This window comes from Cavia porcellus, unplaced genomic scaffold (genome assembly GCF_034190915.1).
Source record: "Cavia porcellus strain 051 isolate PalLab524CR breed Dunkin Hartley unplaced genomic scaffold, mCavPor4.1 scaffold_17, whole genome shotgun sequence".
In the NCBI taxonomy this organism is placed as follows: domain Eukaryota; kingdom Metazoa; phylum Chordata; class Mammalia; order Rodentia; family Caviidae; genus Cavia; species Cavia porcellus.
In genome coordinates this window covers 34,358,276-34,378,161 of record NW_026947500.1, presented here as the reverse complement: position 1 = coordinate 34,378,161, position 19,886 = coordinate 34,358,276, and the positions used below count along the sequence as shown (strand labels likewise).

Genomic DNA, 19,886 nt, shown 5'->3' with positions numbered 1-19,886 from the left:
TATGAGGACAATGCTGTTGTGTTACCAGCTGCTTCTGTGTTACTCCTGGGGACAGGGGACCAGAAACGAGGACACAGTGGGTTTGATGTGCTCTGGGCTTCATTAGTCACCGCGACCAGGCAGGTCAGAGCTGAGAGAAGAGATTGGGACATTCAGTCCATGGTGTTCAGTAGTGGGGGACAGAGGACGTTCCTCAGGAGTGACCCAAGCCTCTGGGCCATTCTTCTCTACATGGTAAATCCCCAAACCCCTCTCCTCTTCTTCCAGCAGTTTTCAGAGAATGGACAGGTGCTAAGGCAGAGGAGGAGCACAAACATCATTTCCCATGCCCATATGCCATCTTCCCCAACTTTTAGTTTTGTGATGGCTCATGTGGCCAGGACCAGGCTTGTGGAATATTATGGTGAATCCAGATCATGAATGTGTCCCACAGCCATTGAACCCCCATAACAGGCCAGATGCTATCACCAGTAGACTTGCAAAATGAATTTCTATGCTTCTGCCTTTAGGATCTGGCTCTGGCATTATTTCCCATGGATCATGAATAAGCTTTTTCTCGGAGTCTTAATCCCATTTGTAAACTGGAATTATTATTGGGTTACTATCAGGATTAAATGCGTTGATACATGTAAAACTCTTAGAAAAATGCCTGGGTTATGAAAAGCAAACAAAAACCATGACTCACAAACTAGATGCCTACGTTACATCTATAACTTGATAAAGTTCACAAGGAGATGGGATGGAGATGACTGGAAGCTCTGGACCCTAGGGACCCACATGCAGTTCTGCTGCCTAAAATTGTATTCTCTTGGGTCCCTAAGGGAAGCTGGGCACTCTTACAGATGAGGTGGGAGTAAATGTGTGAAGTAAACCAACTGGATCCCAAGAGTAGAGGAGTCCATAGAGATTTGGAGAGGCCACACCAACCTTCAAGAAACATCCAGGACTCGGCGGCCATCACTTGCACTTATATGGATAGGTGGGAATGATATGGTCAAGCTGACCAATTTTTAAATGGAAATTAGAAGTCTGGGGTTTTCAGACAAATTTCCAAATTTTGCAACATGATAGACCAAAGATGACGTTATTGATGCAGAGTAAGCCCACAAATCATGCCTTTTGTGATGCTTTGTCTGGCCACAGGTGTACTTCCAAGCCAGTGCAACTCTGTTAATACCAAATGTGTACGTTGAAATCCTAAGCCTAACATGATGATGGGGGTGGGATAGGGAGGTAATCAGGACAGGAGAGCAGAGCCCTAACGAACAGGATTCGTGCCCTCATATGAGGTCCAAGAGAGCTCCCTGGCCCTCCCATCATGGGAGAGAATAGCTAGAAGGTGCTATCTGTGAACCAACAAACATTTCTCACCACATAACAACTCTTCTGACACTTTGATTCCTTGTCTTCAGATTGTGAATAGTAACTTTCTATTGTTGATAAGCCACCTAGTTTATGATATTTGGTCATAGCATCCTCAATGGACTGAGATAGCTGGTGAGCTCATTAGGTCATTTCAAAGTTATTCCCTGACGTAGAGCAGAAGACAGAAGACCAAGAAAGACTGAGCGACCCCTTCTCTCTGCAACCTACCCTCATCTCAGTCCAAGAGATGGTTTGCCTCCAAGGAAAAGGGAAACCAAAGAAATGGAATACGGGAGGCTTCCATAAAATGCCACAAACTCTTGGCTTAAACCACCTCCTGAAGTCATTCCTTTGATAAAAAAAAAAAAAGGTAGCCAGGACTTAGCAGGGGGACTAAAGGGGAAAAGGGGGCATAGGATCTCATAAACTCCATCAGTTCAGATGAAGAAAACTAGGCTAAGGGACAACACGTACTACGCAAACGTAACCTCAGAACAAGATGACTTACAGTGAGCAAGCCAGCAGGATGACTTTAATCAGGAAGCAGACAGTAACATATATCGGTGAGGTTGTAGAGAAAATGGAAACTTCCTATTCTGCTGAGAATGCAGAATGGTACGGTCTCTCTGGAAAACCACCCAACAATTCCTCCCAAAGTGAAACAGAGTTACCACATGACCCAGAAATTTCATTCCTGGACATATACTCCAAGAGAAATGAAATGTGTATTTATACAAAAACGTGTACACCTTTGTTCATAACAGCATTATTCATAATAACTAAAAAGTAGAAACAACCCAAATATCTATCAACTGATGAATGGGTAAAAAAAATATTGTAGACTCATACAACAAATACTACTTGGGAAAAGAAAATTGTGAAGTAATGAGACTTTCTACAACATGGGTGAGCCTCAAAAAATACTAGGTGGAAAAAGTAAGTACAAAAGACCACATATCATACAAATACATTTATGTGAAATCTTGAGAATAAACAAATCTATGATGACAGAAAGTAGATTGTTGGTTGCCTAGGGATGGGCATGACGGGCCACATGGTCAGTGGGAGAGGTGGAATGGTAAAGGGTATGGAGCTTTTTTCTGGAATGATGAATGTGTTCTAAAATTGTGAGTTCGATCCCTGGTACCAATAAATAAATAAATGAATAAATAAGTAAGTAAATAGATTGTGGTGATGGTGAGGAAACTCAATGCACTAATATCCACCAAATTTAACAGGATAAATTATATGGCATTTAGCTGTACTTCAATAAAGCTATTGTTTAAAAATAATCCAAGACTAAGATTGCTGTCCTTTAACATTTTCTATTTTTAAAAAGTCCTGTGTCCATATTCCTTTCTTTACAGTTTCCCCCTGGAAGAGACCACACAAGTGTTCCCGAAGGATGGATTCCCTCAAGGACTCCGAAGTCCTGCTAGGGTGACAACTGACCTGATTTCCCCAGAAATGCCTCAGAGTGAGCCCTGAAAATCCTGTGTCCTAGAAAATCCCCAATTGCTGGGTGAGTTAAAATAGCCAGTCACCCTTTGCCATACAGGAAAGCTGGCAATGGCTGGCACTGAATATTCAGACAATCCGTCCCCATGTGGGGTATAAGTCATCCTTGAGCTCCCTCTAATGGCCAATCTGTATTTTTATCGTCGCTGTTCCCATTCTACAGACGAGGAAACAGAGGTTCAGAAAGATGGAAAAATTTTCCCAGGGCACACAGGGGCCAGGAATTCAGCTTGAATTTTCCTTTAAAGCTGTTCCACTCATCATATTGTCTCTGATCTTATTTCTGAGTGTATTTTCCAGCAATGCTTTTAGCTTTTTCTTGCCCTCTGAGGATGATGGACATCTAAACAGGATACACGCATTTTCAGCAAGGAGATATATACAGTTTGGTTGATAGCACATATACAGCTAGGCTGCTGAAGTCTGAATCTGTGGTTTGCCACTACTTAGCTGTGTGACCTTGAACAAGTTACTTAACCTCTCTATGTCTCAGTTTTCTGGTATTTAAGATGGAAGAAATAAGTGACACATGCATGTAATCCTGGCACTCTGGGAAGATGAGGCAGGAAAATCCCAAGTTCAAGCCAATCCTGGGCAACTTAGTGACTTAGTAAGGCCCTGTCTGAACATTTAACCAAGTTTTAAAGGATTAGTACATTGCTCAGTGCAGTGGTACTGAGTTCAATCCTTAGTACCATCACCATCAAAAAAATATGAAGGGGATAACAGTAGAATAAATATATACACGTGCCCAAATACATTTACTATAACATACAACTGTCACATAGGATGGACTGGAACATGGCTTATAGCAAGTTTGTTAAATAAGTGAAAGTAAGCATGGATTGCTACATTCAAAATAGGATAGCAATCAGATTAGGCTCAACACAACCAGGCAGAGGACCAACTGATGGACATGAACACTGACATTCTGCATTCTGTTCTGTTCATTTCCATGTATGGTTTAGGAAATGTAGGAAGATCTAGATCATCAAAAAAACCTCAAAATGCAAACTGGCACTGGAGACCTGGGTTACCTAACCAAAACAGGATGAGATGGTGCCACACTACCTGCCATGGACTAGAGCCCAAAATTGCCCTTGTGTCATACCTGTCTCTAAGGGCAAGGAAGGCTGGACACACACACATACACACACACACACACACACACACACACACACACACACACACACTGAGACAGCATCTGTCACTCAGCTCTGCTCTCCGGCATAAGTTTGTTCAGCATGATACAGATGTAGAAACAGGTTCAAAAACATTCAAGGATTTGTTGACAGTGTAGTTAACATAAACTTGGGCTGAGTTCTGAAGTCCTTGTGTTTTATTGCCTCTGTGTATGATACAGTACGATATTCCATAGGGATTACTGAAAGAGGAGAGAGACATCTTGCAGGTTGGCAACCCATACTCTGCCTCTCTCCACTGGAAGATAAGGAAGAGAATCTTATAAATAACAAAAGCTACTGAAACAAATCTTAAGTCTAACCACTTTTGTTCATTTGTTTGTTTTGCTTTTGTTTTTGTTTTTGGTACTGGGGGTTGAACTCAAGACCTCGCACTTGCCAGGCAGGTGCTTATGCCACTGGGCTAAACCCCCATCCGCTCTAACCACTTTTTTGATTGTTATTTAATAAGCATTCCATTTACCCATGGTACTGTATTCTGCTCAATGCATACTGCAGGAATTAAGCTTATACCTTACAGTAAGTGATGGCAGCAAGCAACAGTCAGGCCATGAAAGTCCGTGGAAAAGAGGGAGAACCCAAGAAAGAGAGTGGAATCAAGACTGTATGACAAGGTGGTTCTAAAACTGTTCCAGCCCTGATTATGAGCTCACCCTTAGACGAGTTGGTTTTCGTTCCTGGAGCTTAACAATACCCACTCAAAAATAGTAAAGGGGAGAACAGAAAGCTGAGGAACAAACAACCTTAGTAACTTAGGAGTTTCTGGCATTTCACAGTTAGACATCTTGTTTAGCTGGGATTTGTCAGAACCTGTTTTTTGAGCCAGACTTTTGCCCAAGAAGGTGAAGGAGGGAGTGTAGAGAAAAGAGACCCAACAAAGTACTAAAGGTGGATCAAATCTCATAGGCAGGAGATTTGGTGGCTGTTTCTTAAAGAATAAATTGCAAGACATCAAAATTTCAGTCTGCTTTGAGGTAAGACTTCCAGGCACTGGACAAATCAGCATCTAGTACTGACCACACAAAATCATTCATTAGATTTTTTTATAATTATTTTGATGAATAAATGGATGAAATAACTCCTGTGAACCACCTGCCATCCCACCCCTCCTATGAGCATAACAAGAACCTAGATGGAATATCTTATCAGCCTTTATTCCAAATACCACCTCTCCCACTCTCAACCCAAATCTCCCCAGTTACTACAAGAAACTTAATAAAAAAACTGTAAACGATTCAGTCTCCTCATCTGGATAAATCTAATAATCGTATCAGCTCTCACTCCATACACACAGTGGTAACCATACACCCAAACTCTATGTAACATTTTTCGAAATGGTGTGTGTGTGTGTGTGAATTCCAAGAATTGCAGTATGCGCAAGCTTGTTGTAGTTTCAAATCTCCATGGACATGGATACTTCTCAATAGCTATGGTCTCCAAGGTGCTTAACAGCCCCGTAGGTAAATTCTCCAAATTAGATAGTCCAGTACAAGGGGTACCAGGAAAAACTGGCTTCCCTGATCCTGTATGTAGATAAGTCAGTTTGCCCCTCTGAAAACTATCCTCTGCCTGCACCGTCCCAGCTCCTCAGTCCTCTCTTAAGCGAGTTTGGTCCTCCGCCACAGATTGCTTCTTGATCCCTTCCAGTCCCACAACATTGGGGCAAATCTGCTCCGGCCACCCTTAAAGACTACAGCCCCCAGCATGCTCCGCGCAGGCTGGAGCCGCGTGATCTTGCTCCCCAGGTGGCATGGTCACGTGACACCAGGAAGATGGCCGCCGTGACTACCGAGGATTTTGCAGCGCTGCAGATCTTGCTAAAGGTAAATGCAGGGGAGAGGACGCGTGAGGCTGCGCTTTGGCTCCGGGACTTTGTACAAAAGAGATACACTGAGAATAAATTGGCGCTGGTTTGGAGCCACCATCTGCCACTGCTACTCTGTGTTACTCCGGGCAAATCGGTGCGCCTTCCTGAGTTTATTAAGAGCAGGAGCAAACAACGACCGTAAAAGAAGACGGGTGGGAAAAATGAGATAATGGGCGCTGTACAAGTGCTCTCGGGGCTGGTTTTCGGTATTGGCGCCTGGGGGTGGAGATTGCTAAATTCTCCTTGCCAGTTCCCCATTTCATCCCGCAGTCTCTGCGTCCCGGGTTAACAAACTCCGACTTTGTCAGCCCATGCCCGGGAACTAAGATGTGCTGTGATCCCCCGAGCCTGAGTTTTCTTCATCATTTTGGCCAATATAAGGCCAAAATACTCTCCTGGTAATCATTTGTTTGGAAGATTGTGAAGTTGAAAGAGATGTACTTGAAGTCGGAAATCTTAACCAATAGGTTGGAATTACGCATTGTCAATAGCTGACATTACAGCGATCTGTTGCCTGCTGTCTTCTTTCAAAGATCCAGGAAGAAACTTTTCTTTCATATTTTCCTTCTCTTGTTAGGTGAAAGGGGTTGAATTAATTGCATTCATTTCATGGCACAACATCATCAGTCCATGAAATAGTCTCTAATTTATTTTATTTATTGTTCAATGGCCTCCCCAGTATTCATTTGGATTCTCAAGACCCAAAGGCTTTTACTTTGTTGTCACAGTATACCCCCACAAGTCGAGCAACAACTGCAATAAGTAGCTGATAAGTAACTGAATCAATGTACTGACTGAACTGGAGACTGAAAACCCTAGCTTTCAGCTCCCAACCCTGTGCCTTGCGTTTTCATTGTGACTACTTTGCACACTCTCCATTTTTTGTGCATGGTTGTCTTGCGGACTTTTTTCTTTAAAGAATTTTTGAAAACTAGTAAGTCACAAAGCTAACAGAGAATGCACCAGTGTTAAGTGCACAGATTAATCATTTATTACATACCCTTGTAACCGCCGCAGACAAAAAAAAAAAAAGGAAACATCACTGGTGCTCTGGAAGTCCCTTTATTGGTGTTTCGTTATTTCCCCCACTCTTCCCCAGCTGCCTGCTGTAACACTACCAGTGCTTCTAACACAAGTTCTGGGGGCCATTTGAGGAGGCGTAGTCACAAGACACAGTGAATGTTTAAATTTTTAAATACTTACAGAAATAAAAGACATTGCCATTAATTCCCCCACTAAATACCCCCATGGTTTGATCTCACTTGTTCCGTCTTTTTTGTCATTTTTCTGAAGCAGTCCTGGAAATCTACTTTGGTCCCTTTAGTTGTGTAGTTGTGATTTTCTTGATGTCCTGGATCACCTCAAAGTGATCATTTTGACTTTGGAGAAGAGCCAGAAGTTGCATGGTACCAAAATCCGATGAAGACCATGTATGAGGACACAGCTTACTGTTTTTCCAAGCCTGCCTTTCCACTGGATGGCACTCAGCAGCAGCATTCACAGTATTTTTGGTCACATTTCATAAAGACAAAGCACAAAAGAGGACTTCCAGAACTTCAGAAAGTGGCGGGCGTGATGTGATAAGTGTGCCTGAAGTGAGGGGGAGTATTTTAAGTGGGATTGATGGCAAAATGGCTCTTTTAATGCAATAATTTTTTTAAGTTTAAACATGCGTCATATTTTTTTAATTAGCCCTTCTTGTTTGCTAGGTCTGCCATTATAGAGTACAAACTGGGTGGCTTAAACAACAGATTTATTGTTTCACAGTTTTAGAGGCTGTAAATCCCAAAGCAAGGTGTTAGTTCAATTGGTACTTTCCAAGGAATAGTCTGTCCCATTTTATTCTCCTAGTAATTTTTGACATGTGCTGGGTTATAGATTGCTGTATTTATATTTTTGTTGCATATTTAGAAATGTCCAAGTGTTTTGTTTTGTTTTTTTCAGTACTTGGAATGAAGCCAAATCCTTAACAATGAGCTGCATCCCAGCCTTTAAAAAAAAAATGAGGACATTGATTATATTTGATTATTCCATCCTAAAAATCTCATCTAAACTGATTTATGTATACAGCAACAGTGTTTCCAAATAATGTCATATTTTGAGATGATTACGGTTTCAAATTTCAATACATGGATTAAGAGAAAGGAACACGTAATCAGCTCATGACAGGATCTTTCTCAGAGCAATAGATTTAATTTGATGAGGTACAATTTGTCATTTTTCCCCCTTTTTATGAATTATGATTTTGGTTTCAAATCTAAAAACTTGCCAAGTTGTAAACCCCAAACTTTCCTGTTTTTCCCTAAAAGCTATATGATTTTATATTTTACATTTATGTTTTAAGTCCATGCTTCATTTTCAGTTGTGTATAAAGTAAAACGAAAGTTGAGTGGTTTTTTTTTTTATATCAAATTGTTTCAACACCATTTGTTGCAAGGATCTCTTTCCCTCATTGAATTCCCTTTGCATTGTGGTAACGAATCAGTTGGGCATTTTTGTGTGAATATATTTTAGTGTTCTCTGCTGTGTTGCATTGAACCGTCTGTGTATCCTTCTGAAGGTGCTACAGTCTTGAATGCTGTAGCTAAATGTTTGAAATCAGAAAGATTGATTTTTCTAGATTTTTTTTATTAAAATTATTTTAGCTATTACATTTCCTTTGTTCTTCAGTGTAAATCTTAGAATGATGTTGTTAGTTACATCTTTTAAAAAAAAGGAAAGAAAGAAAAAAAATACTTCCTGAAGTTTTGTTTTGTTTTGTTTTGTTTTGTTTGAGACAGGCTCTCTCTATGTAGTTGAGGCTGGCCTTGAACTCCTGAATCCTGGAATCCCAGACCTACACCACTATGCCTAGCTCTAAACTTTTGATTGCTGTGTTAGTTATTTCTCTCATTGCTGAATAAAATATCCAACACCTAAAGTTAAAGGAGGAAATGTTTATTTTGAATCACAATTTATAGAGGTTTCAGTCCACAGTTGACTGACTCCAAGGCAGGATGGCATGGCAGAGCAGGCAGGAAGCAGGAAGCAGCAACCAGCAGCAAACTTCCCTGTCCTTTTTATCTTACCCAGGCTATAAGCCTTTTGGGCAATGCCACTCACAGCCAATGTGTGCTTTCCAATTATGCGTACCCAGAATGATGCTCAACCAATCAGTGGACTAATTTAGTTACCACACCCTTACTCCATATCCATACACCCCTAATCCACATTTGCATACTCTAGATATAGCCATGTCCAAAAACCTCACCTATGAGCACATGAGACTTTGAGGGGACATACAGATACAAGCCATAACAATTTGAATTGCATTAAACCTATACACTAATCAAGAGAGCATTGATATATTTAGAATGTTGACTCTTCCAATCCAAAAATATGATATCTGTCCATATTTATTTAGATTTCCTTTGATTTCTTTCTTCTGTATTGCATCCTTTTCAGCATACATGTCCTGTATTTCATTTTTTGAGCAGTTGCAAGTGGTATATTTTTAATTTCAGTGTAAATGAAATTTTGATTTAAATACACCATATATTTTATCAGCCCTGATATATTGCTTATTCTTTTTTGTTAATATTTAGTAAAAAATTTTGTGTCTATTTTCATGTAAGGTGTTAGTCTGTAGTTTTCTTTTTTTCTCTTTTTGTACTATTTTTTATCTGGTTTTGGTATCAGGTTAATACCAGCCGTAAAATACATTAGAAATTCTTCCCTCTTACTCTGTTTCATAAAAGATATTGCATAGAATTGGTTAGTTCTTTCTTTAAATGTTTATTAGAACGTGCCATTGTTTGTTTGTTTTGAGAGAGAGTTTTAAAGTTTTGAGTTCAGTTTCCTTAATAGCTACAGGAATATTCAAATTATCAATTTCCTATGGGGGCTAGTAATTTTTTTTGAGTAATTAGGGCATTTCATTTAAACTGTCAACTTTATACATACAGAGTTTTTCAGAGGGTTTCCCTTATTATCTTTTTGATGTCCAAGGCTCTACAGTGATACTTACTTCATTTCTGATACTGGTAATTTGTTCCTTCTTGCCTTTTGTCAATCTTTCTGAAAATTTGTCAATTTTATTGATATTTGTTTAAAGACCAGCTTTTTGTTTCTTTACTTTTTAATCTTTTTCAATTTCTTTTCTTCTGCTTCCTTCAGGTGTATTATGCTCTTTTTTCTTTGGTTTTTAAAGTGGACACTTGTATTATTATTTTGAAATTTTAAGTTTCTTTGAGACTTTTTGAACTATAATTAGTTAGAAATATGTTGTTCCAGTTTCCAGGTGTTTAACTGGAATAATAGAATGTGGCGTTTGTCTTGTTTTATGGCTCTGAATATGATCTAGCTTGGTATTAAACTAAGGATCAGTAACAGAGGTAACAGGAAAATTTTTTAGAATTCTGCTTAGATTTAATCTGTATTTCTAAAATGCATTTCTTTTTATACCCTTTTTTATACCCTTGAAGCGGCTGCTCCGGTTACTACATTATATATGCATAACTTACTTTAACAGTTAGGAGGAGGTATAGAAATCTTACCTTCCTCTGTGTGCTTTTACCCTCCCTCACCTACAACTGTCTTAAAAATTTCCCCTACCTACATTTAGAGCTTCACCAGTGTTAAAATTTTTGCTTCTGTCTTTAAATATAATTTGGAAAACTCACGGCAAAAGAGAAAAGCTTTCTGCTTTTGTACCTATTTTTACACATTCTGTTCCTTCCTGATATTCCAAGATTTCTTCTTGTTCCAGAAAATCTAATTTGAAAGAACTAATTGCTGGGGGCCAGAGGTGCCAAGAAACCAAAACAAGGTGCCAGGCACATTCATGGCACTGACAGTGCCCAGATTCTGCGTGTCCTGCTCCACAGACCACTCTCATGCTGTAGTTTTGTTTTTCTATAAGGTGCTGGCAGACAGTTGAGGAGGCAGTTGTTCCTCAAGGGCAGATCATGATGGTTATCATTCAACATGGCAGCAGGATCCTTCAAGCCGATCCCTCCGGTTCTTTTTATTCTGTTTAGAGAATGTAATTTTGCCATTATTTTGTAGTAGATCTCATGATAGGTTTTTAAAATTATCTTTTTATCAGTGAATGAATTAATGTTTTGAGTTCAGCCTTCATGAAGGCTGTTTTTGCTGACTGTAGGATTCTAGGTTGACGATTCTTTCTTTGTTTCATCACCTGAAAAATATTGCACCACTTCCTCTGGTCTCTGTGGTTTCTGATAACTGTTTGCTTTAAGTAAAGTGTTGTTTCTCTCTTACTACTTTCAAGATACTTTCTCTTTGCCCTTCATTTTCAGAAGTTTAATTACAATGTAATGTGGTTCTTTTATTTTTCATATCTAAAATTTCTATTTTATTCTTAGTATTTTCCATTTCTTTGCTGAAACATTCTCCTTTTTATTTGTTTCAAGGTTGTTCAAGTGTTGTTATCAGGACTGCTTTAAAATCTTTTGTCATTCAAATTGAGATCTTTCTGGTCCCTCATTTGTTAAGCGATTCTTATTAAAACCTGGGCATGTTCACATTAAGCTCTGAACCTCTGGATCTTACATTTTAATGTTCTAGTAGGTTTTCTCTGGCACTGCTCTGGGATAGAAAGCAGGCACTATCTGCTGGAAATAGAAGACCAGGTCCATACCTGACTCCTGTTGGTGTCTGAATATAGTGGTTTCTTATTATTCCAGGGTAGCAGTAAAAGCTCTGTCTCCTCATGGTCTTTGTTAAAACCAGAGGGTGGTGGAACTTGTTCCTGGTTAGTGAAGATGAAGATGTCAGCAGCCTACTTGGCCTTCTGTGATACCACCCATGGAAGTGCTGGGGCCCCTCATTACAGCCTTGCAGGATTCCCACTCAGCTTCTAGTGACATCAGTCGGGTGACTTCATAGTGATCTGGAGCAGTTATTGGTCCTGACACTTTGTCTACAGATAGTATTTATTTGAAGATTTATTTTCCTGTACCCATTGGCATTTCCAGGTTGCCCTCTTCAGTCCAAAATCTGGGATATATGAGACAAGAAAACCCAGTGAACCACCATTGTGCCATCATTCGGTCCTCAAGGCCATAGTTGATCTGCCTTTTCTTTTCCTCTTTCAGAGTCATCTTACATTTGTTTTCTGCATAGTGCCTAGGGATTTCAGTTATACTTAGCAGAAAGAATAGACAAAAGTGTGCCTAGTCTGTCTTCCCAGACATGAAAATGTCATATGTTCCTTTAAATCTTAAATCTCAAAGGTGCCACATAATGACTAAGACAGCATTATTCAGAAACACATGTTTTCTGCCTTGACTTTTTTCCCATGTGTGAATTAATTTAGGCCTCCTCAAAAGATGCTGTCAGACAGCTATGTCAGGAGAGCTTTTCCAGTTCAGCCCTCGGCTCAAAAGAACTCGTGGCTATGACGTGTTCCAGCTTGGCTGTGACGCAGGAGGAGGCAGAGCACGTAAGTATGGTCAGAAATGGCCTGTGGCCAGTTGTGCTGGTCACTTGTTAATCTCCCTCTTGACTTCCCAGTTGTTGCTATGAATTTCCTCCTGAAGTGGCTGTTAGCATTGTAGATTTTTCTTTTCTTTTTTTTTTCCCTTGTCTTTGAACACTGCCTTATGATCAGTAAGACATGAATGGGACACCTGTACCCGGAGACAGAGCTCCTGATCCTTATCTTTTCAGACTTTTCAGACAGCAGAGACAGAAGCCAGCCTTGGTGATTTTTCTTTCCTACCATGTAACTTGCCAATGGCGATGACCTATCGGCTGGATAGCTGAGAGCAGACTTTTTGGGGCACACAAAGCAGAAATGTGGAAATCTGAGCTGAATACCATTGGGGCCGGTCAGGCTCCTCAAGGGGGCTTTGGGTACCACATCCTTCTCATCCCTCTTCCCCAGGGAAGTCTCCTGTGCAGGTCACCTGATCTCAGCAGATGGCCAAGAGGAGGAGATAATTAACACTAAGTAACACAGCAGTGATATGCTTCTAAAGCTGGCATCTCTTCATCTAAATAGGCTGAAGGTGTTATTTCTCTAATCTGAAATTTTGCTCATTGAAATCTACTACAGAATCGTATAAGGCAGGACTGAGAGTACAGAGGTGAGCTGGGAACTTAGTTTTAATTCCTGTAAAGGAGACACTGAGGCAAGGATAGGGTGCAGCTAGTTTTCGGGTGGCGAATCTAGGAAGCACATAAGAGAGGGCAGGGAAAATCAAATAGGGGAAGCAGACAAGTGTGTGAAGTGTTTGAACGAGTCCCCTGGTTGGTGGGCGGAGGGTTAACTTCCCCTCACTTCTGAGCTGTGTCCGCCTGCTGAAGCAGACTCCAGTGGTACCAGAGAAACAGTTACTTCCAGAGCTTCTTGGGCTCAGCAGAGCATCCTTACAGTCAGAGTGCACAGCAGGGCAGGGGCAGACTCCTTTCACAGAGGCAGTCCGCACAGCCAGCCAGAAGCTGTTTGTTTTCTTTGCCCTTCCAAGTGACAGCTTACGGGCAAGGACATGAGACTCCTGCCACCCAGGATTCAAAGCCCATACGCCACAGGAACCAATATATCCTGTCACACTTCAGTCAGCACAGCTTCAGCTTCTTGCAAGGAGCTTGCAGCCCCGCTCAGGGAAGCTTGGTGCTGAGGGCCCCTGGCTGTTCACGCAGCCCTTTCGTCCAGAGGCAGTGGACCAGTACGGGGTTGCCTAGTAACCCAGCTAACTTTCAGCTTCTGTCAGGTTACCAGGGAAACCGTCCCAGAAAGTTAACTGAAGGTCAGATACTCGCACAGAAGGAAAAGGCGTGTGTTAACCATGTGTCCGCCTGTAGTTTCTGATCATCCCACAGCTTCCTAGGCCAGGCAGTGGCACCTGTCTTGGCCTCGGGTGGCCGAGGCACGTGGGGCATTAGCATCTGCTAGAAGTGTCCACCTTCCTGTGACTCATTCAAGTGTCTGTGTCCAGCCAAGAAGCCTGTGTTCTGCCCCTGTCCCTGCTGCTCCTGTAGCTATAGGCCTGCCCCTCTGTCCTGCAGCTACTCCAAGCTCTGCACCGCCTCACCAGGCTGGTGACCTTCCGGGACCTGTCCTCTGCCGAGGCGATTCTGGCTCTCTTTCCAGAAAATTTCCACCAGAACCTCAAAAACCTGCTGACAAAAATCATCCTGGAACATGTGTAAGTCGTCACTTTTTAAAGTTCCTTCTTTTATGTCTTATTATTTTTACTTTCTGTTCAAGAAATAATAACACTATATATTCAGTGCTGAAACATTAGAAATGACACCTAGAAACTTGTTACCTAGAAATTAGCAGTGTTAATTCCGTAATGGAAAGTCTTACAACATGCTTATTATTTCTCTTTGCATGTGTACAGAGGGTTTTTTTTTAACAGAAAAACATGCCATTTTATAACTTGCTTGATTTCAGTTAATTGTATCAACATAAATGATACTTCAGGTCAATAAATATTTACCTTCAATATCACGTTAAATTTGTAATGGTTAATGGTAAAATATGTTCCGTGATATGAAGGAATTGGGTTCCTTAGTGGTATATATTTAGGGTATTAGCGGTTTTTCACTTTAGGGAACAATTTATAGTAGAAACTTCGTTCCTGTGTTTAATTAATTCCTTACTGGAACAGAGGCCTTGAACAGGTTGGGTTTTGGCCCAGTGTTACAGGCTGGCCATCAGGAAGAGGCCATGCTTTTCCACTAGTAGAACAACATTCCTTTCTGCCCGCACTTCACGGAGTGGACTTTTTCTTACCTTTTTTGTAGCTCCTCGGACACCAGGTGGAACCTCATTTCAGGTTGCATATCATTGAGACGAAGGGTGTCGAATGCTTTTTTCATGTGCTTATCAGTCACTTTTAATTTGTTTTGTGAATTATCTGCATATCTTCAGAGCGAGCCAGATTCTGTACAGCACACACATACACACAAAATTTAAGTACAATTGATTTGTTTAGTACATGGCTTAAATGGACTTTTAATAACAATACCAAATGCCTGTTTTCAGGGGTTTTGTCATTTATTTGGAACTATCATGTATGACCACATTCTGTTCTGACTTTCTTAGCATCTCACCATGATGCAGTTTGCTGTAGAGTCAGCCAGATCTGTTTGGTGTGTTGTACTTAATAAGATGCAGTACTCTGTGTTTTCGGTGGTCTCTAGGGAACAAATTGACCTTTTCTGTGTTTGTCATTGAGAACAATAGTGCAGTCAGATTACAGTGCATTAAGCCTTTTGTCTTTGTCCTACGCCTTAAAAACAAATAATGCTTATAACCTTGACTTCACAAAACTTCATAAAACAAATAAAAACCTGCTTTCAGGAGGGAGGATTTTCTAAGTTCCTTTCCGGTTAAGAGATCTGAAGAACATAGGAAAGGCAGAAGCTCAAGTCTCCAATTTTGAGAAAATGTGGTTTCATCTTTTTTCTGTTGTTTTTCTTCATCTTTCCCTCTTAAACAGGTCTACCTGGAGAACTGAAGCCCAAGCAAGGCAAAGTGAGTGCTCCTTCCTTACCCCTGTTCCCGGCTCCAGTTCGAACCTGTCAGTTGGTCAAAAGGAGGGATTCGAGTCCCTAGCCATTCTTGTGTGTTGTGTATTTTTCTAATTTCACTGTTTATTTTTCTTACATTATAAACATTATTATAGAATCATGTTTTTAAAATACAGAAATATCCAAAGCACAAAATGAAATATTTAATTGTATTAGTTTCTGTCCCGTCACAAGGACAAACTACCCAACACCTGCAATTTGAAGGAGGAGATGTTTATTTTGGCTCACCGTTTCAGCAGGTTTAGTGCATGGTTGACTGGCTCTGACACCGAAACACACAGTAGAAGGATTTGTGGAAGAAAGCTGCTTAGGTCATGGCGACTGGGAAACAGAGTGAGAAGAGAGGAGCTAGGGATGTGAATACGTCAGGGCCCCAATGCCTGGTCATGAGACTAGGGAGACATTTTAGATCTAAACCAAATCAGTAATTATATTTTAGTGAAGAAAAAATGAATAATTGAAATTACCTTGAAGATTGAATATAAGTGCGTGTTTAATGACACTGAGCCAGCCCCAGTTCTGGGGCACTTCTGTATTGACTCGCCTCATCTTCCAACATCCCTGTGGACTGACTAAGCTGAAATGACCCCAGTTATTCAGATGAAGAAGCTCACAGGTTTAGTTGGGTGGTGGAAACCTGCATTCAAACCAAGTGTCTTTAAAGCAAGACCTTTACCAGTATTGCTGAGGTGACACTCTTCCTAAGACTCAGCCCATGACTCGTGTCCCTTTTCATTCTGCTGTGACATTTAGAAGGTTGGGTCTTAAGGCAGAAGCCTGTTGACATGGCACTATGAGCTAGTTCTGAGGGCTGGTGACACTGAGAGATGAATGGGTAAGGCCCACAACTTGGTGGTGTCATTACCCCATCTGCCTGTCTCTTTCAGAGATTTATCCTATAGGTCAAATGTATTTCATGTGTACAGCCCTTAGAGCCACGTGCCAAAGAGGGTTGGCAGACATGGGCGGCATGAGCTCGTTCTGAGCTGAGCTGTCTTTCCACAGTCTCTCTGCCACGCCTAGTTGACCTGGACTGGAGAGTAGATATCAAAACCTCCTCGGACAGCATCAGCCGCATGGCCATTCCGACCTGCCTGCTCCAGTTGAAGGTGAGTCACTGTCGTGCTCCTTAGATGGAAAGCAGGAGCCCCAGTACCCTGGCCCCCGTGGCCATCTACGACACATGCTGCTGATGTCCTTGTAAATTAAACAAGAACCACATAGCATCCCCCAGATGTGAAAGCAGAGGTTTTAGAACAGTGAGAGCAATGCAAAGCATTTCATTATTTATTTGCTGGTACCTAAAGGTGTACAGGAAGTGAGCAGTTGGCTTTAACGGTACGGCATGCATTCAGATTTCACATAGCTTCTGCATTTTTTCAGTTTCCTTTTGCCAACTTCTTAGCCAGTAGAAGAGGCTGTCACCTTTGGCAGCATGGCTGATCAAGCTTCTGTTGGTAGTGAGGTGTCATTTCTTCATTTTCCTGATGTGCCCTTGTTGATTACCTTTGCATGATAATTGTTTCAGGAGTGTCTCACAGTCACACCCACTTTGTAAAATTAGCTAAAACTAGACAGCACACTGCCCTACCTGCTTCAGCATTCACCCGGAGAGGTAAGCAAATGAAGAAGTAAGGATCCCTCTGGCAACCATGTTTTAAGTGGTAGTAAAGCTTAGTTTCTCTTTTGAAGGTGAGATTTTAAATCTTTCCTGCACTCAGTGGGTTATTTTAGTGCCTCACAGAGCCCGCTTCTTAACGGAGCAGTGTGAACATGTGATTACTCACTTGGGCTCTGAGCCTTAGGGTACTGGCAAAGGGCGTGCACTTCGCTGTGGCCTCCTCCAGTGGGCACCGAGGCACTGTAGCAAGTGGAAAGCGATGCAGGCCTTTGAGCCTCTCCTGCACCCTCCCAGTTGCTGGCTGTCGGAGCTCGGGCTCCCTACATCTCCCAGCAGAGAGCTTGTCTGCAGAGCGCTGCAGGACTGAGTGGGCTCCCACACAGGGAGCCAGGAGGAGAGAAGGATTTGACTGTGGGCTATGATTTCTTCACAGATCCAGGAGGATCCCAGTCTATGCCGGGACAAGCCCTGCACCTCCGCTGTGACCGTGGAACTGAGCAAAGAAACGCTGGACACTATGTTAGATGGACTGGGCCGCATTCGAGACCAGCTTTCTGCTGTGGCCAATAAATGAACCAGCCAGCTGCCAGTTTTGCTCCCATGTCCCGGCCAGTGTCAGTGACGAAGCAGTGAAGCACCTCCCCTTGAGGCCACAGCTCAGCTGACAGGGCAGTGGGATGGAGGACTTGCTGTGCCACAGGCACAGGCAGACAGGGGGACGCAGCCAGACCTTTGCCGTTCTCTCCCTTTTTCTCAAGCTGATGAACAGAAGCCTCCATCTTTGAAAGGTTCCTGGGCATAGGCCAATCACTGCTGTGCAAGATAAGGAACTCGTGCTCCATCAGCTGCCTCTGCAGGGCTGCCACAGATTGAGGCCCACGCTGTGGAGCTTCCCTAATGAGTTCATCTTCACCATTACCTCTCATGAGTTCATTTCCAGCCTGGGAACAAATGGAAGCAAAGGAATGAGACCAGCTGCTCCTGCGCCTCTCTGTAACAGAGAAGCCATGCAACTCTCACAGAGCCGGGTCACTGTAACGTGGTCCCTTCCGGGCATCCCCTGAGCTCCCCACCCTGCTGGACCATCTCCCCAGCTTGGGAAATGTGAGTCACTCTTGGGAGAGGATGTGAGAGCACTGTAATTGGAAATAAATAACAGTTTATGATTCTGGTCATGATTCTTTTCACCTCCGTTGTTGCCTTTGACCCTTGCTACCTTCTTCTTAAAGATCCCAACTTCTGATTCCCAGCAAGCCCACGACCTCTGGTGTGACTTGAAACCAGGTTTATGATTCTTCTTACCACCTTCCGTGTTTCTGCTGGTCATGCAGAGCAGAAGGGAGCAGGGTTAGCAGTAAGTCTGTGCTTGTTCTGAGGGCCAGGAGAGTGACATTCCTTAGACCTTATTGATACGAGATCATCCCAGCCATGTGCCTCACATACCACAGGGACCCTGTGCGAGACGACCTTTTCTTATCCAGATCGCCCCTGTGGCTGTACCGACAGTGTGCAGCCTGCTCACTGAGCCCCATATTTTCAGTTTCTCTAATGGGGTGTGCAAGGAGTGGGTCGGGATGTGGGACCACAGGTTGAGGATACAGTATGTATGTGGGGCTCAGGCCACAGGATCTAAAGCTAGTTTTGCTTCTTAGTAGCTCAATTCTCACCTCTTCTTTTTACTTTTGTTTTTATTATTAAACAGGTATGGTAATAGTACTAACTTCATAGAACTTCTCTTCAGATTAAACAATGCAACATGCCTAAAACCACTTAGCTGTTCCAGCTCATAGGAAAGGCTCAGTAACGTTAGCTGCAGTTATTCATGAGAATGAAAGTAGGAAGCTCTGTGCGTTCATTGTTTCATCTGCTGTAACGGCTGTAGGAGGAGGATTGCTATTATCCTCCCTTTATTGATGAGGAAACCAGCTCATCGAGATTTAGTCACCTGCTGGTAAATGTCCTCATTAGGACTTGGGCCCAGATTTCTCCAACTTTCCGTTACACAAGACTCAGCAAGGGGCACTGGAGTTCTGTACCTCGTTTCATTTGGAAAATTTTGAAACTGAAGTAAAGAGGAAAAAGCTTACTTCTGCTCCCCCAGTGAGATGCCAGGAAGTTAAAAAGAAAAATCTCAGCTCCCTCTTTGCCTCCTGTCTCCTGGAAGCTGAGTGACCTGTTTTTAAAGTAGCTTAGCCTGACATGGAGGTGCTTGTCTAAAAATTCCAGCATTTCGGGAGGTTGAGGCAGGAAGATCACAAGTTTGATCCCAGCCTGGGCAACTTAATGAGACACTAGCTCAAAACTAAAAAAGGCCTGGGGTTATAGTTCAGTGCAAAGGCCCTGGGTTCAATCAGTAGTACTACAAAAGAAAATCAAAAGTAGCAGTTCTAAACCCTTCTGGGGCCATACATTGTCCTACAATCAGATGGAAACTAGACCCTTTCTGCGGGAAATGAACATTAAATTTTCCACATGCCGTGATGGGTCCCTTAAGCCAGCCTATCTCTTCTGGGTTGAGAGCCCCTGATTTTACCCTTAGGTTGAGTTCAGCCTTGTCACAGATTCATCCCTCCCTTTTCCTTCACTCTGTGACCTGCAAACAGGTCTCAAATCCCTGTGCTCTTGGCCCTTCACAAACACTCACAAGAAACTAATCAGGCAAGGAGCCCAATTCTGGCCAGGTAGACATTCCTCCACAGCCTGAGCTGTACTGAGCCATCTGACTGTGTGACCCATTCCTTGAATACCTGTCTGGCTTCCCAGTTGT

The 19,886-nt window shown here is 42.2% G+C and overlaps 1 protein-coding gene across 1 annotated transcript; it reads left to right on the top strand.

The window, feature by feature from the left end:
- The first annotated feature begins 5,814 nt into the window (after positions 1-5,814).
- On the top strand, positions 5,815-18,285 carry Commd9 (COMM domain containing 9). Its single transcript, XM_003463836.5, has 6 exons — positions 5,815-5,908; positions 12,272-12,397; positions 13,966-14,105; positions 15,408-15,442; positions 16,504-16,607; positions 17,553-18,285. The coding sequence occupies exons 1-6, from the start codon at positions 5,858-5,860 to the stop codon at positions 17,691-17,693; spliced, it is 597 nt and encodes a 198-aa protein (XP_003463884.1). The 5' UTR covers positions 5,815-5,857; the 3' UTR covers positions 17,694-18,285.
- Positions 18,286-19,886: the final 1,601 nt, after the last annotated feature.

What these genes read in the sequence shown, in the direction of transcription:
- Commd9 (XM_003463836.5), top strand. Translation starts at nt 5,858, where the DNA reads ATGGCCGCCGTGACTACCGAGGATTTTGCAGCGCTGCAGATCTTGCTA. An exon ending in CGCTGCAGATCTTGCTAAAG is followed by an intron (nt 5,909 to 12,271) that starts GTAAATGCAGGG and finishes GAATTAATTTAG; the next exon opens with GCCTCCTCAAAAGATGCTGT. An exon ending in AAAATCATCCTGGAACATGT is followed by an intron (nt 14,106 to 15,407) that starts GTAAGTCGTCAC and finishes CCTCTTAAACAG; the next exon opens with GTCTACCTGGAGAACTGAAG.